Below are 17,708 nucleotides of genomic sequence, written 5' to 3' on the forward strand. Positions count from 1 at the left end.
CTTTCAAGCAAGGGTTCTATTGGACATGCAAAAAAAGAATGGAAGCTGGACTCATCCTTCATACCATATACAAAGTTAACTCAAAATGGATCAAAGACCTAAACATAAGAGCTAAAATTATAAAACTCTTAGAAGAAGAAAACATAGGGCAAATCTTCATGACCTTAAATTGGGCAACGATTTCTTAAGTATGACACTAAAAGCACAGGCAACAAAAGAAAAAAATTGATAAACTGGACTTCATCAAAATTAAAAACATCAAAGTATCCTATCAAGAGAGTGAAAAAACAATCCATAGAATGGGAGAAAATATACGCAAATAACTTATTTGATAAGGATTTAATATTCAAAATATATAAATAACTCCTACATCTCAACCAAAAAACCAAACTCAACCAAAAAAATGGGCAAAATATTTGACTAGACATTTCTCCAGAAAAAATAAACAAACGACCAATAAGCTCATGAAAAGATATCCAACATCATTGGTCATTAGGGAAATGCAAAATAAATCCACAATGATACCACTTTACACCCATTTAGGATGGCTGTTTTTTTTTTTTTTAATAAAAAATAAGTGTTGGCAAGGATGTGGAGACACTGGAACCCTCATGCACTGTAAATGTAAAATGGTGCAGCCACTGTGGGAAAAATATTAGTTTGGCAGTTCCTCAAAAAGTTGAAAAAAGAATTCCATTTGATCCAGCAATTCCACTCCCAGAATACCCAATAGAACTGAAAATAGAGACTCAGATACCTATACTCCAATATTCAAAGCATCATTATTCACAACAGCCAAAAGGTGGAAACAAACCAAATGTCTTTCAACAGATGAATGGACAAACAAAATATGGCATATACATACAATGGAATATTATTCAGCCATAAAAAGGAATGAAATTCTGATCTATGCTTACAACATGGCTGAACCTTGGAAACATTACGCTAAGTGAAATAAGCCAGACACAAAAGGACAAATGTTGTATTCCACTTATATGAGGTATCTTGAGTAGGGAAAGTTATGGAAATGGAAAGCAGAATAAAGGTTACCACAGGCTGGGTTGTGGGGAGAGAATGGGGAGTTATTGCTTAATGTGTACAGAGTTGTTGTTTAGGGTGATGAAAAAGTTCTTGAAATACACAGTGGCGATGGCTACACACTACTGTGAGTGTACTTAATGTCACTGAACCATACACTTAAAATGGTTAAAATGGTAAATTTTATGTTATGTATATTCTACCGAATTTTAAAAATTTCAAAAACAAACTGCGTGGGACTTCCCTGGTGGTCCAGTGGGTAAGGCTCCGCGCTCCCAATACAGTGGGCCCAGGATCAATCCCTGGTTGGGGAACTAGATCCTGCATGTATGCTGCAACTAAGAGCCCGCATGCCGCAACTAAGAGTCCACATGCCACAACTAAAGAAGCCCACATGCTGCAATTAAGCATCCACATGCTGCAACTAAAGAAGTCCACATGCCACAACTAAAAGATCTCGTGTGCCGCAACTAACACCCGGCACAGCTTAAATAAATAAATAAAATAAATATTAAGAAAAAAAACTGGGTTTTCTCATAGCAGAACATTGTATGAAATGACTGAATGAGGTTTTCACAGATCTAACCATTAACTCAAAGCAACACCTGGAGGACTTCTGTAAATCCCTCTTAAAATTTATAAATCTGGGATATGGAATCTGTTCCTTTTAAAAAAATTTTTATTTATTATTTATTTATTTAGGCTGCGCTGGGACGTAGTTGTGTCATGCAGACACTTAGTAGCAGCATGCATGCAGGATCTAGTTCCCCGATCAGGGATTGAACCCGAGCCCCCTGCATTGGGAGCGTGGAGTTTTACCCACTGGACCACCAGGGAAGTCCCAGAATCTGTTCCTTTTATAAGAAAGTTTTGAAAAATTAAATATTTATAAATTATGAAATATGTCTGTGGGAAGATGAGCAAAATTTCCCCACTCATCCAAGCTGCCTCCCCGTTTGACCAAGTTGCTTACTTTAGCCACCTTATCGATATATAGGCTTTTCTGGTTTATACAAACAAGACAATGATCTGGTGGGTACAAGAAAAGAAAGGCTTTGGAACTGTAGTGTCATCACTTACTGGATTGGTGACCTAAGGGAAGCTGTTTAACCCTTGTAAATCTGTTTATTTACTTGTGAATTTGTTTACTTATTTATTCAAAGTCTCCTGAAATGTAAGTGTAGGCACTCTGCAACATTTTATAGAAATACAATTATTATTACCTAAATTGATAAAGGCAGGACAATTAAATTATCACTTAATGACCTCATCTAGTCTTGTGGCTTTAACTACCTCCTGCATGCCAACAACTCTCAAATTTATATCTTCAGTCTATAACTCACTTCCAAACTCTAGACTCATTCAGCCAACTGACTACTTTATATCTCTACTTGAATGTTCAACAGATACCATAAACATAACACATCCAAAATTGAACACCAGATCTTTCTCCAAAACCTGCTCCATCCAGAGCCTTCCCCATCTTACCTGACAGCAACTCCATCTTTTCAGTTGCTCAGGCAAAACCCCATTGGTGTCATCTTTAACTTCTCTCTCTCACACCTCACATGGAATCTGTCAGGAAATGCTACTGGCTCTAACTTCAAAATACATCAAAAATCAGTCCATCTCTTAGTCCAAACCATCATTTCTGGCCTGGATTACTATAATAGCATCTTAACTGGTCTCCCTGTTTCTGCCCTTGCCTCTCTACCCAGCAGCCAGAGTGACCCTGTTAAAACCTATATCAGGGGCTTCCCTGGTGGTGCAGTGGTTAAGAATCAGCCTGCCTCGCAGTGGTTAAGAATCCGCCTGCCAATGCAGGGGACATGGGTTCGAACCCTGGTCTGGGAAGATCCCACATGCTGCGGAGCAATTGAGCCCATGCACCACAACTACTGAGCCTGCACTCTAGAGCCCTCGTTGCACAACTACTGAGCCCACGTGCCACAACTACTGAAGCCCATGCGCCTAGAGCCCATGCTCCACAACAAGAGAAGCCACCATGAGAAGCCCACGCACCGCAACGAAGAGTAGCCCCTGCTCGATGCAACTAAAGAAAGCCTGCGTGCAGCAGCGAAAACTTAATGCAGCCCAAAAAAACCAAAAAACAAAAAACCAACAGTAATTAAAAAAAAAAAAAGAATCCGCCTGCCAGTGCAGGGGATGCGGGTTCCAGCCCTGGTCCCAGAAGATCCCACATGCCGTGGAGCAACTAAGCCCGTGCGCCACAACTACTGAGCCTGCGCTCTAGAGCCCGTGAGCCACAACTACTGAGCCCACGTGCTGCAACTACTGAAGCCTGTGCGCCTAGATCCCGTGCTCCACAACAAGAGAAGCCACCGCAATGAGAAGCCCGCGCACCTCAACGAAGAGTAGCCCCTGCTCACTGCAAGTAGAGAAAGCCCGCGTGCAGCCAAAAAATAAATAATTAAATAAACAAATTTATTTAAAAAAAAAAAAGTTCTCAGTTTTAACTTCTAATACAAGTAAAAACTGATACATACAAACCACCTAAATAAAAGTTCTCGGGGATCCTCAAAAATTTTTAAGATTATAAAGGAGTCCTGAGAAAAAGACAGTCTCTTCAGCAAGTGGTGCTGGGAAAGTTGGACAGTTGCATGTAAATCAATGAAGTTGATTTACACACCCTCACACCATGCACAAAAATAAACTCAAAATGGCTTAAAGACTTAAACATGAGACATGACACTATAAAACTCCTAGAAGAGAGCATAGGAAAAACATTCTCTGACATAATACCAATGTTTTCTTAGGTCAGTCTCCCAAGGCAATAGAAACAAAAACAAAAATAAACAAATGGGACTTAATCAAACTTACAAGCTTTTGTACAGCTGAGGAAACCATTAAAAAGAAAAACAACAACGAAAAGACAACCTACGGAATGGGAGAAAACATTTGCAAATGATATGACAGACAAGGGCTTAATCTCCAAAATATACAAACAGCTCATACAACTCAACAACAAAAAAACAAACAACCCAATCAAAAAATGGGCAGAAAACACATGGGCATGCTAACAGATGCTCAACATCACTAATTATTGGAGAGATGCAAATCAAAACTACAATGAGGTACCACCTCACACCGGTCAGAATGGCCACCATTAAAAAGTCTACAAATAAATGCTGGAGAGGGTATGGAGAAAAGGGAACTACACTGTTGGTGGGAATGTAAGTTGGTACAGCCACTATGGAAAACAGTATGAAGATTCCTCAGAAAACTAAAAATAGAATTACCATATGATCCAGCAATCCCACTCCTGGGAATATACCCAGACAAAACTATAATTCAAAGAGATACGTGCACCCCTATGTTCATAGCAGCACTGTTCACAATAGCCAAAACATGGAAATAACCTAAATGTCCATCGACAGATGAATGGATAAAGAAGATGTGGTACATATATACAAGGGAATACTACTCAGACATAAAAAAGAATGAAATAATGTCATTTGCAGCAACATGGATGCAACTAGAGATTATCATACTAAGTGAAGTAAGTCAGACAGAGAAAGAGAAGTATCATATGATATCACTTACGTGTGGAATATAAAATATGGCACAAATGAACTTATCCACAAAACAGAAACTGACTCATAGACATAGAAAACAGACTTTGGTTGCCAAGGGGGGCGGGGGGAAAGGAGAGGGAGGGACTGGGAGTTTGGGTTTGGTAGATGCAAACTATTACGTTTAGAATGGATAAACAACAAGGTCCTAATGTATAGCACAAGGAACTATATTCAATATCCTGTGATAAACCATAATGGAAAAGCATATAAAAAAAGAATGTATATGTGTGTATAACTGAGTCACTTTGCTGTACAGCAGAGATTCGCACAACACTGTAAATCAACTATACTTCAATTAAAAAGAAAAAAAAAAGGAGTCCTGAGACCAAAAAGTTTGAGAACTGTTGCCCTACACGTTTGGCTCCCCATTACCTCCTTGACCACATCTCCTACTACTTTCCCCCTAGATCCCTCATATTCCAGCCACACTGGCCTCATTGCCATTCCTCAATAAGACAGACATGCTCTTACCTTAGGGTCTTTCCTCTGCTTGTCCCTTTTGCCTAGAATACTCTTCCCCCAGGTATCTACATTGGTAATTTCCTCATCTTCAAGGTTTTTTCGTCTCATCTTCAAGTTTTTGATCAAATGTTACCTCATCAATGAGGTTTGTTTACTGTATTTAAAATTGCATGGACTTTCCTGGTGGCACAGCAGTTAAGAATCTGCCTGCCAATGCAGGGGACACAGGTTCAATCCCTGCTCCAGGAAGATCCCACACACTGCAGAGCAACTAAGCCCGTGTGCCACAACTACTGAGCCCATGTGCCACAACTACTGAAGCTCACGAGCCTAGAGCCCGTGCTCTGCAACTAGAAGCCACCACAATGAGAAGCCCACACACCGCAACGAAGAGTATCCCCTTCTCGCCACAACTAGAGAAAGCCCTCACGCAGCAACGAAAACCCAACACAGCCAAATAAATAAATAAATAAAAAATAGGTAAATAACATATTTTTGTCCCTGTGAATGATTCATTTCCAAAGGAACTCAGAAACAGGATATGAATTTTAAAATAGAATACATCTTTAGACACTGGCTTTGTATCTTACACTTGACAGACATCAGAAAGTTACTATGTTTACTGTGTTTATAGAAGTGACATTATATAAAGTAATCAACTATAGTTATTTCAGAAGCCACTAAACACATGCAAGACGATCTAAATTTCAGACAGACCTGGATTCAAATGCCAGTCCCAGTGTCTGTGGTCATATAACACTGGTAAAGTGCTTAAGCTCTCTGAGCCACATCTCTGAAAATAAGGTTAATAATTCACTTTTTACAGATTGTTGGGAAGAACTAATGAGCTACTAGCAAAGTGCCTACCACAGTGTTCAAAAAAAAAAGTTTTATTATCAAGAAACAGTAACCATAATTCACTATTATTATTTTTAGAATGTAAAACATTTATTTATCACAGATACATCCAGGTTTCAGAGATGTTAACATGTTTGAAATAAAAAGTGCCCAATAGAATCAATGAAATACATACTATAAGTAGTGTTGGGGCAATCAGCGAAGTATTTAAAAACTAAATTTAGATCCCACCCTCAATATCTTACAACTCAGTGTCTTATACTCCAATAAAGTCTAGGTTAAATAAAAAATTTAAATATTAACAGTAAGATCATTCAAGTCCTAGAGGAAAATATAAGTGGGAACTTTGTATAACACTGGGGTGAGATAAGCCTTTCTAAACAAGATTCCCAAAGCACAAATCAAAAAGAAATGCTGTGGAGCAACTAAGCCCGTGCGCCACAACTACTGCGCCTGCGCTCTAGAGCCCGTGAGCCACAACTACTGAGCCCATGTGCCACAACTACTGAAGCCCGTTTGCCTACAGCCCGTGCTCCACAATGAGAAGCCACCACAATGAGAAGCCCGCGCACCACAATGAAGAGTAGCCCCCGCTCACCGCAACTAGAGAAAAGCCCTCGCACAGCAATGAAGACCCAACGCAGCCAAAAATAAAAACAAACAAACAAACAAACAGAAATCAAAAAGAAAAGATATATTAGGTTGGACCACCTAAATATTTTACATTTCTATAGATCAAAACACTATTTTAAAAACTGGTAAACAAACGAACTGGCAAAATATATATGCAATACATGTGAGACAGAAAATTAATTCATTAATTATTTTTAAATACACTTTTTGAAGTGAATTTATTTTGAAGACTTCTGATATGCTGTGATATGCTGGCTATTTACTGGTAACCTCTCTTGGATTTTTCCCAGTTTATGTATAAATTTTAGTGTCAAGTTGATTCAAGGAAAAAATTTTGTTCATATGCAATATAACTAATTTGTGCCATGTGAGATAACACAGACACACCTGATATGAGAAATAAAAGGTCTTCTCAAATGCTTGCCCTTGCTTCACTGGGTCTAAAAATTAAATTTTCTTATTATATGTCCAAGAGTGGTTGTGTCTAAGGTCCTGAATCCCCATCATGATCCGTTCTGCATAAGCCATGATCCAAAGCCTACATGGGTATTATTTGTGGGACTTTTTGCCTCTGGAATTATCCATCATAAGTATGTTTGAGGCTGGATGGTACATGTATGCCTCCCAGAAGAGTATTCATGAGTTACCCAGAGTCCTAGTTAAAAGAGAAAGTTCAGTATTATCTACCTCCCTCCACTACTGAGCCCCTAAGTGATTCAACACCTCATTTGGGACCCATTCTCATCATTGGCTATGCATGGCTTTCTTTTGTTTTATTTATTTAAATACAATAAACACCAGTAAACGAGTATCCAACAGGTGGGCTAGCACACTGACAATAATATTTACCATTCTGCTCCTCCATACCAGTCTCCTGATTTCCCCATCCAAGTTAATCACCTGAATCTTGTATTTATCATTTCCTTGCAACTGGAAAGCAGGTTCATCTGCTTGTCACCTATATAGAACTGCAGCAGCAGAGGTCACATCTAGAGTCCCTGTTTACAGTCAAATTAGCAATTGCCCTACATTCAGGATCAGCATGTTACTGCACAGAGCCTGCAAGTGGCAGTGTCAGTTTTCACCACAGCAGCAGGTCAGGCTATATTTAACATGTACCCTCTTCTCTGCTGAAGAGCTGTAGCTATGGCTCTGTTAGTTTGTGAACAAAGGAGGACAAGAGGGAATTGAGGGACTCTAATGGAAAGTTCTTACTGGATTCAGCTCAATCACAAATTAAATGGGCCTGTATTTAAAAGTCTAAGACAGTCTAGTTTAACAATACTATAATCTTAATTAAAATGCTTAAAACACAGCTGTGACAATTTCTATATTTTTGTACTGTTTTAATGTATATCACTTGGTCCAAATCTGGGACATACACACTATAATGCACAGAAGTGTTTAGGAAAAATTACAGCTCCAGGCACACAAACTTTACCATCTGAGTAAAAACTCACTGATAATTTTACAGAGTAGCACATGCTTTCCAAGCAGGGGCAATGGTACACTTAGGTAGCAAAGAAAAATGAAAGTAGCAAAAGAATTTTGAACAATACTCTAATTGGTTGAGTAAGTATATATTACAGCCTTCCAAGGGGACTGCTTGAAAGAGAACATCAATTGGTAAAGGTCAGTATTCTGTTGCTGCTACTACCCCAAGGAGTAATCCCCCCGAGGAGGGAGCCACATTACTCTGAAAACGAGAAACGCTTCTGGGACTCTCCTGAGTTTGGAAGATTGACATGAGGGGTCAAAATCACCTCAATGAAACTGAACAAGGATAACTGCAAAGTTTAGTCGTGGGTTCCAAAAACATATGTAAAAATCCATGGTGGAGGGGTGGGGGGTGGGGATACAGAATGAATGTGATTTAGTTATGACTAATGACTAGTACTTATGACTCACTAAATTAACAGCAAGATGAAGCTAAGAAAAATCCCCTGACCTAACACCAAACTGATAAATAAAGTCTTCTGAACAAGGAAGGTGACGGTCCCAATCCACTTTGAGCTGGCTAGAGTGTTCCCTTCTGGATATGCACTACGAAAAGGAACTAAACACCAGGGTTCAAGCAGAAGGGAACTACCATGTTAGTGAGGCTGAGGGAAGGATGAAATTGCTGGAGTGTTTTTAAGACTTGGGAAAGAGATCAAGATTTCACACATGTGAAGGATTATTACAGAACAATGATTAGATTTGTTCTGCATGATTCCAGAGGCACCAGAGCCCACATAAAACAAGGGCAGCTGGAACTTAAAAGGCCCTGAGATGTTCCAAAGAATCTGGAGATGAAGAGACCAACAGGAATATAATATCACTAGGGATACCAGAGTATGAATTCCAGTGTGAAAGACGAGGATGGAGTAGAGAGCCTTTAAAACTTCATCTATACTGAGAATCTAGAATTTTAAGATTGCCCTGGCCCCTCTCACAAACCAAGGCTCTGCTGAGAAAACAGCATTTTCTTTCATCTATTCTGCTTGCTCTACATCCACAGTCTCAAACCACAGACTGATGAAAAACATGATTGCAGATACTGAAAAAACTCTTAGAGTACTGAACTAGGAACCAGGAGACTTGGGTTTTAGTCTTTACTCTGCTATTAAATCAGTGTTACCCTGGATGAATACCTTAAGCTCTATAAAACTCAGATTCTTTATCTATAAAATGGGGGAGCCGTATTAGAGTATTTTTAGTTCTACAAGTCTTGAATTTCTGAGCTGAGGTGCACTAATATCTTCTCTATTAAATGTCACTGAATTTATAATAAAAAATTAAGGTGTTAATGTCCGTATTTCTTTTTTATTTATTTATTTATTTATTTATTTATTTATGGCTGTGTTGGGTCTTTGTTTCTCTGCGAGGGCTTTCTCTAGTTGCGGCAAGTGGGGCCACTCTTCATCGCGGTGCGCGGGCCTCTCACTATCGCGGCCTCTCTTGTTGCGGAGCACAGGCTCCAGACGCGCAGGCTCAGCAACTGTGGCTTACGGGCCTAGTCGCTCCGCGGCATGTGGGATCTTCCCAGACCAGGGCTCGAACCCGTGTCCCCTGCATTGGCAGGCAGATTCTCAACCACTGCGCCACCAGGGAAGCCCTATGTCTGTATTTCTAAAAGTAACAGTCAAGTAATACCTGAATGATTCTTGACAGACTCCATCTTAAAAATTTCAAAAATAAAAAGGATATTTTATTTGTTTTAATCTTTAATTTGATAAAAAAGAAAGGGGTAAATAAATATAAAACAAATAGGATTAATGAAAGTTATTAGGATTAGATGATAAGTATATTTAACTAGTATAACACAAATTTAAAGAAATTACTTGTGTCCTCTAGTTGTGGAGTGGAAATTACTTTGTACTTAATGCTTAGCACAATATAGAAAAGTTAAAATAAAACTTGAGCTCAAGCTAACTGCAAAGTTCGCTTTAAGTACTTCTAATCCTTTTTGGCATGTTTTATGGCTTACTTTTAAAGCTTACCAGAAAGGGGCCATTCAAGTACTACAGAGTTCCAAGTACTAAGGAGTTCAAGGCCTATGAAATATGTTATTATTGTTTTTTTAATGAATTTATATTAAAACTCTGCAGAACTGTAGGATTTTCTAAGCCTCTAGTTTACCTTCAAAGGCAAATCCAAAAAAAAAGGCAAATCCAAATAACATAATCAATGAGTCAGTTGGCAAACATCAAAAATTCATTTGATATTTGATAGCATCAAAATGTAAATTGCAAAAATTATACATCCAATAATTGGAGGTGCCCAGGAGTGTATTTTAGTTCTCCCACCCCCTCTTTAATTACTGCTAGCACCACTGAGCTTCTTTTTTTTTTTTAAGCTTTTTTGTGGCTGCACCGCACAGCATGCAGGATCCTAGTTCCCCGACCAGGGATTGAATCCACGCCCCCTGCATTGGAAGCGCAGAGTCTTAACCACTGGACCACCAGGGAAGTCCCATCACTCAGCTTCTATCAAGTCTCCTGACAGGTGGCAATAAGGGAATTCATTAGCCAGTCCTTGTCCTCTGTGGGGAACTTTGCTTAATTGTGAATGGAACAAAAATGAAATTGCTTTTATACTTGCCCTCATAGACCTCATTTTTCCAGATTCTCTGTTTCTGCAACACATCTTCACATATTCAAAAGAATCTTCACATATTCAAAAGATGAAATAAAAATTCCATAAAGCGTTTCTAAAAGTTCCAATTTGCTGTCCCCCCAAAAATCACTCAATCTGTGGTAAATTAGAAAGAGCAGGGTCCAGCTTTGGTCTCTTTTTAGAAAAACAGTCTTCATTTGGAAAGAAAACGAGCTGGAATACCCAGCAGCTATGAGACCTGCTTAATAAATCTTGTGTTTTCAGTGGCTTCACTGAAGTGGTAGGTTATCACACTCCAGGTCTCACCCTTTGTTTCAGGGATTAAAATTCTAAACACAAACCTTGAAAGCAATACAAGTGTGACAGATCAGATGCTGTTGTGAACATATATTCATGCAGTGAAATTCTGCACATGCATTCCTAGAGAATGTTCCACTATTCTCTAGGAATTAAAAAAAGCTTGGGGGATCCCCTTTAGCGCTGCATTCTAACCACCATGGCCTGCTGTTGCTGGGGGGCAGCTGTAGTACTGCAAGAAAAAGACTAGACTGAAAAGACCTGCCTCCAGTCTCAGCTCTGCTACTTACCAGTTATGTGACCTTCAGAAAGTCTGATTCTCTAAATATAGCTATCTAGAGGATTAGTAAGAGTTCAATTAGATAACAATGCTATGCAAATTGTAGGTTTTGCTGGTTTACAGCTATACCTTCTGTTTATACACAAATGACCTGGCGTATCCCCTTGTGGCTTTGAAAGCCATCCTCTACTATGCCATCTGCCCTCCAGCCACAGAAAATCATGCTTTCCCAGACATAGCTCTATGTTTCTGCTTCTGTTGTCTGGTTTTCCCTTTGATTCTCATTTACTGATACTATACTTGTTCTTAGCCAAAAGGATAAGAAGCGATTGATCTTTATTTACTGAAAAATATACTCATCCTCCAAGACTGGCTTAAAAGTCATCTCCTCAAGGAAGCCTCTCTGAATCCTTCTTATAGAATCTTTCACATCTCTTTGCTGATCTCCCAATGTGCTTCTTTTATATCTTGGTTGTAAGTGACTAAGACCTACTGCATCATTGTATCCTCATATACTGATCTGACAGTAAAGCCCTGGTGCCAGGTCGGGGGTAGGGTGGGGGCTCCCACATTTTATCATTTTATTTACCTTCCTTTTCCCTTATGTTTGGAATTTGGAATTTAAAACCAGCTTTGCAACTAAGTAGTAAATAGCCTCTCCAGATGTATAAAGGAGATGGCTGATCTAGAGTTACTTTTCTACAGATTAATACAGAATCAGAGAGAGAATTAAAATTCTATATCCATGTTTCAAATTTTTCATATTGTACAACACTTACAGGTAGCTTTCACTGAATTCCTATTTAGACAAAATTTCACTACCATATAAATGACAAAGCCAAGAATAAACTAAAATTATTACCTGAAAATCCTACCTTGGGGGAATTTTCAATTATTAAAATAATTAATTTCCAGAGTTTGCTGTCCAATTTATGATTTCATAAAAACAGAGGTCTACATAACAACTTGCTACATTTACATAAATAGCTTCTTTTTATCATGGTGCCAACAGCTGTACCAGCAGCAGCAAACCAGTCTGGTCTTGTACTATCACCACTATCTGACTCAGCAAGCTGGCAGGGCCACAGAGAAGCAGGTTCTTTACTTGTGTGAGTCTCCTCAAGGACAAGAACTCTATCCTCATACCTTCCTAGTATTCCTAGCATTTAACTCTGTGCCTTGCAAAGAGATGGCATTCTGCAATGTTTAGTGAATTAACACTTCTGAATTCCATTCTCTAGACACTGTGACCTCACCGTATGTTCTGAAAGGAAAAATGCTCAATAAAAGCTCACATCTTCATTTCCATCACAAATAGGTGGTAGGTTATTACTCAAGGTCTCACCCTTCGCAACAGATATAAGTGGTAAAATAGACTTTAAAGCATATATGTTCATGTCTATCTTCAGAGTCATATATCAACATATTTCTAGTAAAAACAACTTATTAAAAAGCCCAACCATATGCCAATAAACAATCCATGGTAACTTTCTCATGACTCTTAAGGGAAGGAAGTTCCTGGATCTTCACTGCTTCAAAGCATAAAGATGAACTTACCATCATCTAAAGTGATGTCCTGAAGACCAATTGTAGAAAAGTTAGGTTCCTGCTCTTCAGGTTCAGGTTTAATGTTCACAGTTGCCTCATCAGGTGGAAATGAAGCTGGATTGCACAAACTGTGACATAATAAGGATGAAGGTGCAGAAAGACCTCCCTGGCCTGTACTTTGTGCTTGAGTTGAGTGCTGTCCAGAATGCATTCTGGTGGCTAGAGACTGTGATGAGGCAGTTCCTGAGCTAGGAGACTGGTAAGGCATAGGCTGTAGCTGAGGAGATGGTGGCCCAGAAAGTGGTGAACTGGCCAAGGGATGAGAGGCTGCTTGGGAAGCTGTTGTAGCAGTCCCTGAATGTGAAGGACCATACGTAATGGGTTGTAATTGAGGGGAAGGCTGACCTGTGACCTGATCGGCCACTGGAGAAGAAAGAGATCTTTGTCCTGTGTTTGAACAACAGTATCCCATTGACGGCAGATGAGGCAAGGTCTGCACAGAATGAGGTGTGTGGGCTAAGAGATGTCCTGTTGAGCCTGAATTTGAAGAATGAAAAGGTATGGATGATGGTGGCTGACAGCCAAGATTTATTAAATTAGGAAGAGCTGCATCCTGCTGAAACAAAACTGGATCAAATTCTTGACTAGAGGCAGCATTAACAGGAAGACAAGTTGGTCCATTGAATACGACATTAGTTTGCATAGGCTGATAGGAAGACCCTACAGGAGGTGTTGGTGTGACTTGAAAAGGCTGGTGCACAACTGAAGAAGGTATCATATGCTGTTCTTTACCAGCACTCTCATCCCTACACTGCAACTGTGGCAGATGGGCTGAGGTTACCATGGATGCATATGTTAGCTGGATGGGACAAACCAAGCTTCTCTGTGCAGACAGTACACTGTCATGTAGGTGTCCTGTATCTGAAGAAGGCCTCTGGGTCTGGACAGGATGAGGCAATGATGGAACTGAAGACAAATCAATCTCTTCTCTGTGTTCTTGCTTCATCAAAACTGAAAAGAAAGTGATTAATGCAAATGTTATTACATAATACATAAAATAATTATGAAAGGCCTTCATTCTAGGCTACACAACTGTAGTGCACACACAAGCCAGGGGTTGAAAACTCAAATGCCTTCAGGAAAGGCAGATAATATAAAATATGTGAAACCAGTAAATAGAAGACAACACGGAGTGGTTCTTGCTTCAAAAGTATTCAAGTTAAAAAAAAGAAAAAAACCAATACTGCATAGACCTCTATGAAATGATGTTGGAAAGATCTCTAAGACACGTTGTTAAGTAAAAAAAAAGTCAATTGCAGAACATGTGTATATGTCACAGTTCACGTAAAATATTGTGTGTGTATATATACATACGCATATACACGTGTACACACGTTTTTGCTTATATATGTGTGGATATCTCTGGAAAGATGCACAGGAAACTGATAACTGTTGGGTTTATTGCTGGGAAGGGAAACTAGGTGAATAGGGGATAGGAGCATGAGGAAGATTTACTTTTTACTGTCTAAGTTTTGGGGCCTTTTGAATGTTTTCCACCATGTATATATATTACTTATTTAAAAATAAATAATTTTTTAAAAACCCCAAGATCATTATGAGGTAGGGATTATTATTATCCCTGCCTTATAGATGAGTATACTGAAGAGGAGATTAAAGACACTACGATCTCACAGCAGCTAAGTGGTATCATAAGGACTTGAACACAGGTTTTTCTACCTCCAAAGTCCATGCTTTTATTCACTGCAGTATACTGTATTACCAACGGAAATTCTACTTCACCATTCCACCAAGCAAGCAGAGGTTACAAATACCAATCATCATCCTTTATGACATTAGAAAAGTAGCAGATCCATGATTTAGGATGAGTCTACTTGATGAAAGGACTGCTTAAAGTAGGAATCAATGCATTTTGCTTATTTTATTTAATATGCATATCAAAACAGAAAAGAACCGTCAGTTAATTTATTGTGTGTCAAAACAACTGATGTCATTGTTTCTCTTGGCAAGCACTTCAGTCCATTTTTCTAAAAATTATCTACTTTAGCCTCCTATTGAAGTGCTATAATACATTTAAAAATAATTTTCCTAAATTCACATCTCATTGTTCCTTCCAAGTTTGTACTAAGAATTAACATAATTAAAACTTTCATGATCTTCACAAAATATAAGAAACTCCATTTTATGTCAAAGGAAAATAACGAGACCCAAAGCAAGGTCAAATCTCATCTGTCCATTTATCAAACCTTTGCCAAGTACAAGTCTCTTCACATAAGCATGGTCTCAATCTGAGAAAATGAAGGTAAGAATTAAGATAGCCCTGATAGTATATTTTACTGTAGAAGAGGTAATTAATGGAGCGCTTGTTTGGGGTGCATTTGAGTTCTGCACTTTGCTCTGGCTTCCTAGAAGAACAGGATGGGTTCATTATTCACCTGCTTTAGCCTCTAAATCTGGCAACAGGTGAGCCCACCTCTAACAATGAGACAACAACCCTAAGGACCGAGAGAAAGGTATATCACCAATCTTCTTGCTTCTGCCACAATGCTCATGTTCTTGACCCAGACCTCCATCCAGTTTCTGATTCTTGCTCAGGTATTTCAAGTATGGTTCACCGTGTCTATTGGCTCCTGACCTCTCTAATGTCTTTTTCTTTTTCTTCTCTTTTTTTTTCCCCCTAATGTCTTGATGCACTTACTTTTCTTCTGACTTTGGCAGAACTAGAACTTTGTCCTTGGACTACTAGATTTTTTTGTCTTCTGCTTCAGCTCCTACTCTGGTCTCAGGAAAGCTACAGTGAATCCTATATCCAGAGTCATATTTCTACATAAGGAAGGAGAATATCCAAAGAAAGCCTACTCTCATCCCTTAATCCTGAATGGAACAGGTAGGGCCCTTGGTTACATAAGTGGTTGGTTATCATGCACTAAAAAGGAGACAGAGGGACTGAAAACTACAGCATAACATCCATCTTTTTTGCATGATCCAATCCTTATTTCTATGTTCCTGACTGACATCTGGGTACCCAGATTGAGAATTCTGCTCTACTAAATCGAGTGCATTTCCACTCTGCCAAATCAAGTATCACTCTTTTTGTCTATAAGAGATTCAGACTCCAACCTGACCAAACCATAAGAAGTCCTCACTGCTGGTCTACGGTAATTTATTCTTGTTTGGAGGGAAATACAGTTAAACAGATCTTATAATATCTACAACGAGATGAGTTTTAGAAACAGAATAACTCTACCTTTTGTATTATACATGCTAATTCTCAAACTTAGAATGTTGATGAACAGAGGCATCCAGAAAAAGAAAAATCAACTGGTCTAGTGGTTTTCAAACCATGAGAAGCCTCGCACTCTTCTTCAAGTGGTGGATGTAGAAGAACAGGATGTAAAGAGAAAGAGCTCTGGATTTCCTTTTCCAGTGCAAAGACAGCACCCAAGCTAGCTTTCATCCTTTTTCATACACTGGCTTTTTGCGTAAGATTTTATTTGAAGAATAAACAACCTAAGCAATTTGAAAACCACCGCTTTAGTATTATATCCTCATTTAATAGAGGTTAATCAGTAGGTACAGTCTGTGGCAGAGCTGAGATCTGATCTCCTGACTGTAAGGCAGGCTTTTTCTCCCAATCTAAACAACCACAATACAAAAGTCAGTCTGTCCATTCAACTATTTGGAACACAGAATATACCCTTCCACAGGCAAAATATTATACATGAGAGTTTGGCTCTAATGCTGCTCTGAAAAATCCCCATGATTCCAAAAACCAGAGCTCAGATGGTACCCCCAAGTACAAATAACTTCTGCTGGGCTTCAGAGGGAGACACATTTCCTCTAGGGTGGGGGTAGAGTCTCCCACATTGGAAGTTCTGAAGCCAGAAGCTGGGCAGAAGTTCAGGCAGCACCACTAAGGAAGGACTGTGTGCTCTATTACCATCTGCGGTAAGGGTAGTTTGTGAATCATACACATATGCTGCTAACTGTCTTCATTCTACAAAGTAAATGGATTGTGGGACAAATAATACTAAACACAATCCCTAACTTAAAAAAAATTTTTTTAAAATCAGCCACTTGCAGCTAATGATTATTCCTCCATTGGATATTGATATTGGTCAGATCCCTATTGCTAGGGGGTTGCCAAAAAGGAAACAAATTAACAAATCCTTTAATAAAAAACATGCAACTTGGGCTTCCCTGGTGGCGCACTGGTTAAGAATCTGCCTGCCAATGCAGGAGACATGGGTTTGAGCCCTGGTCCGGGAAGATCCCACATGCTGCGGAGCAACTAAGCCCATGCACCATAACTACTGAGCCTGTGCTCTAGAGTCCATGAGCCACAACTACTGAGCCCACGTGCGACGACTACTGAAGCCCATGCACCTAGAGCCTGTGCTCCGCAACAAGAGAAGCCACCGCAGTGAGAAGCCCGCGCGCAGCAACGAAGACCCAATGCAGCAAATAAATAAATAAATGAATAAATTAAAAAAAAAAAATGCAACTTATGAATACCTAAAATTTTTATAAAATTTAAAAAGGAATTATTGCCCCAACATAAACAAATGGTTAAAATCTCTAATATAAAGAATTCATAAAATTAAAAAGACAAACACAATAATTCTAAAATAACAAAGGGTCATACAGTAGAATACTAAAAAGCTATCAAAATTCTGTTAAACTCTATCTGCTGATAAGGAAAAATAAAAATGTTCAGGTTACAAAATTAGTATATATAATATAGCATGGTCCCATTTCTATTTTTAAAAGGATGTATCTATATATGGATCAAAAGGATCTAAAAGGAGAGAATGACAGAGTGGAAGAGAATATGGGTGTTTTAAAAAATTTTTTTCAACTTGTCTTTTAAAAAAATTCAC

General features: G+C 38.9%; 1 protein-coding gene across 3 annotated transcripts in view; it reads right to left on the reverse strand.

The window, feature by feature from the left end:
• Positions 1 to 17,708, reverse strand: part of NFATC3 (nuclear factor of activated T cells 3) — a 124,677-nt gene that overhangs the window by 15,481 nt on the left and 91,488 nt on the right. For all 3 annotated transcript variants that reach the window (XM_061173066.1, XM_061173068.1, XM_061173067.1), the window contains exon 9: positions 12,820 to 13,821. In XM_061173066.1, coding sequence (XP_061029049.1) covers positions 12,820 to 13,821 — 1,002 coding nt within the window. The remainder of the gene's footprint in view (positions 1 to 12,819; positions 13,822 to 17,708) is intronic.

Source organism: Eubalaena glacialis, chromosome 18, assembly GCF_028564815.1.
Source record: "Eubalaena glacialis isolate mEubGla1 chromosome 18, mEubGla1.1.hap2.+ XY, whole genome shotgun sequence".
In the NCBI taxonomy this organism is placed as follows: domain Eukaryota; kingdom Metazoa; phylum Chordata; class Mammalia; order Artiodactyla; family Balaenidae; genus Eubalaena; species Eubalaena glacialis.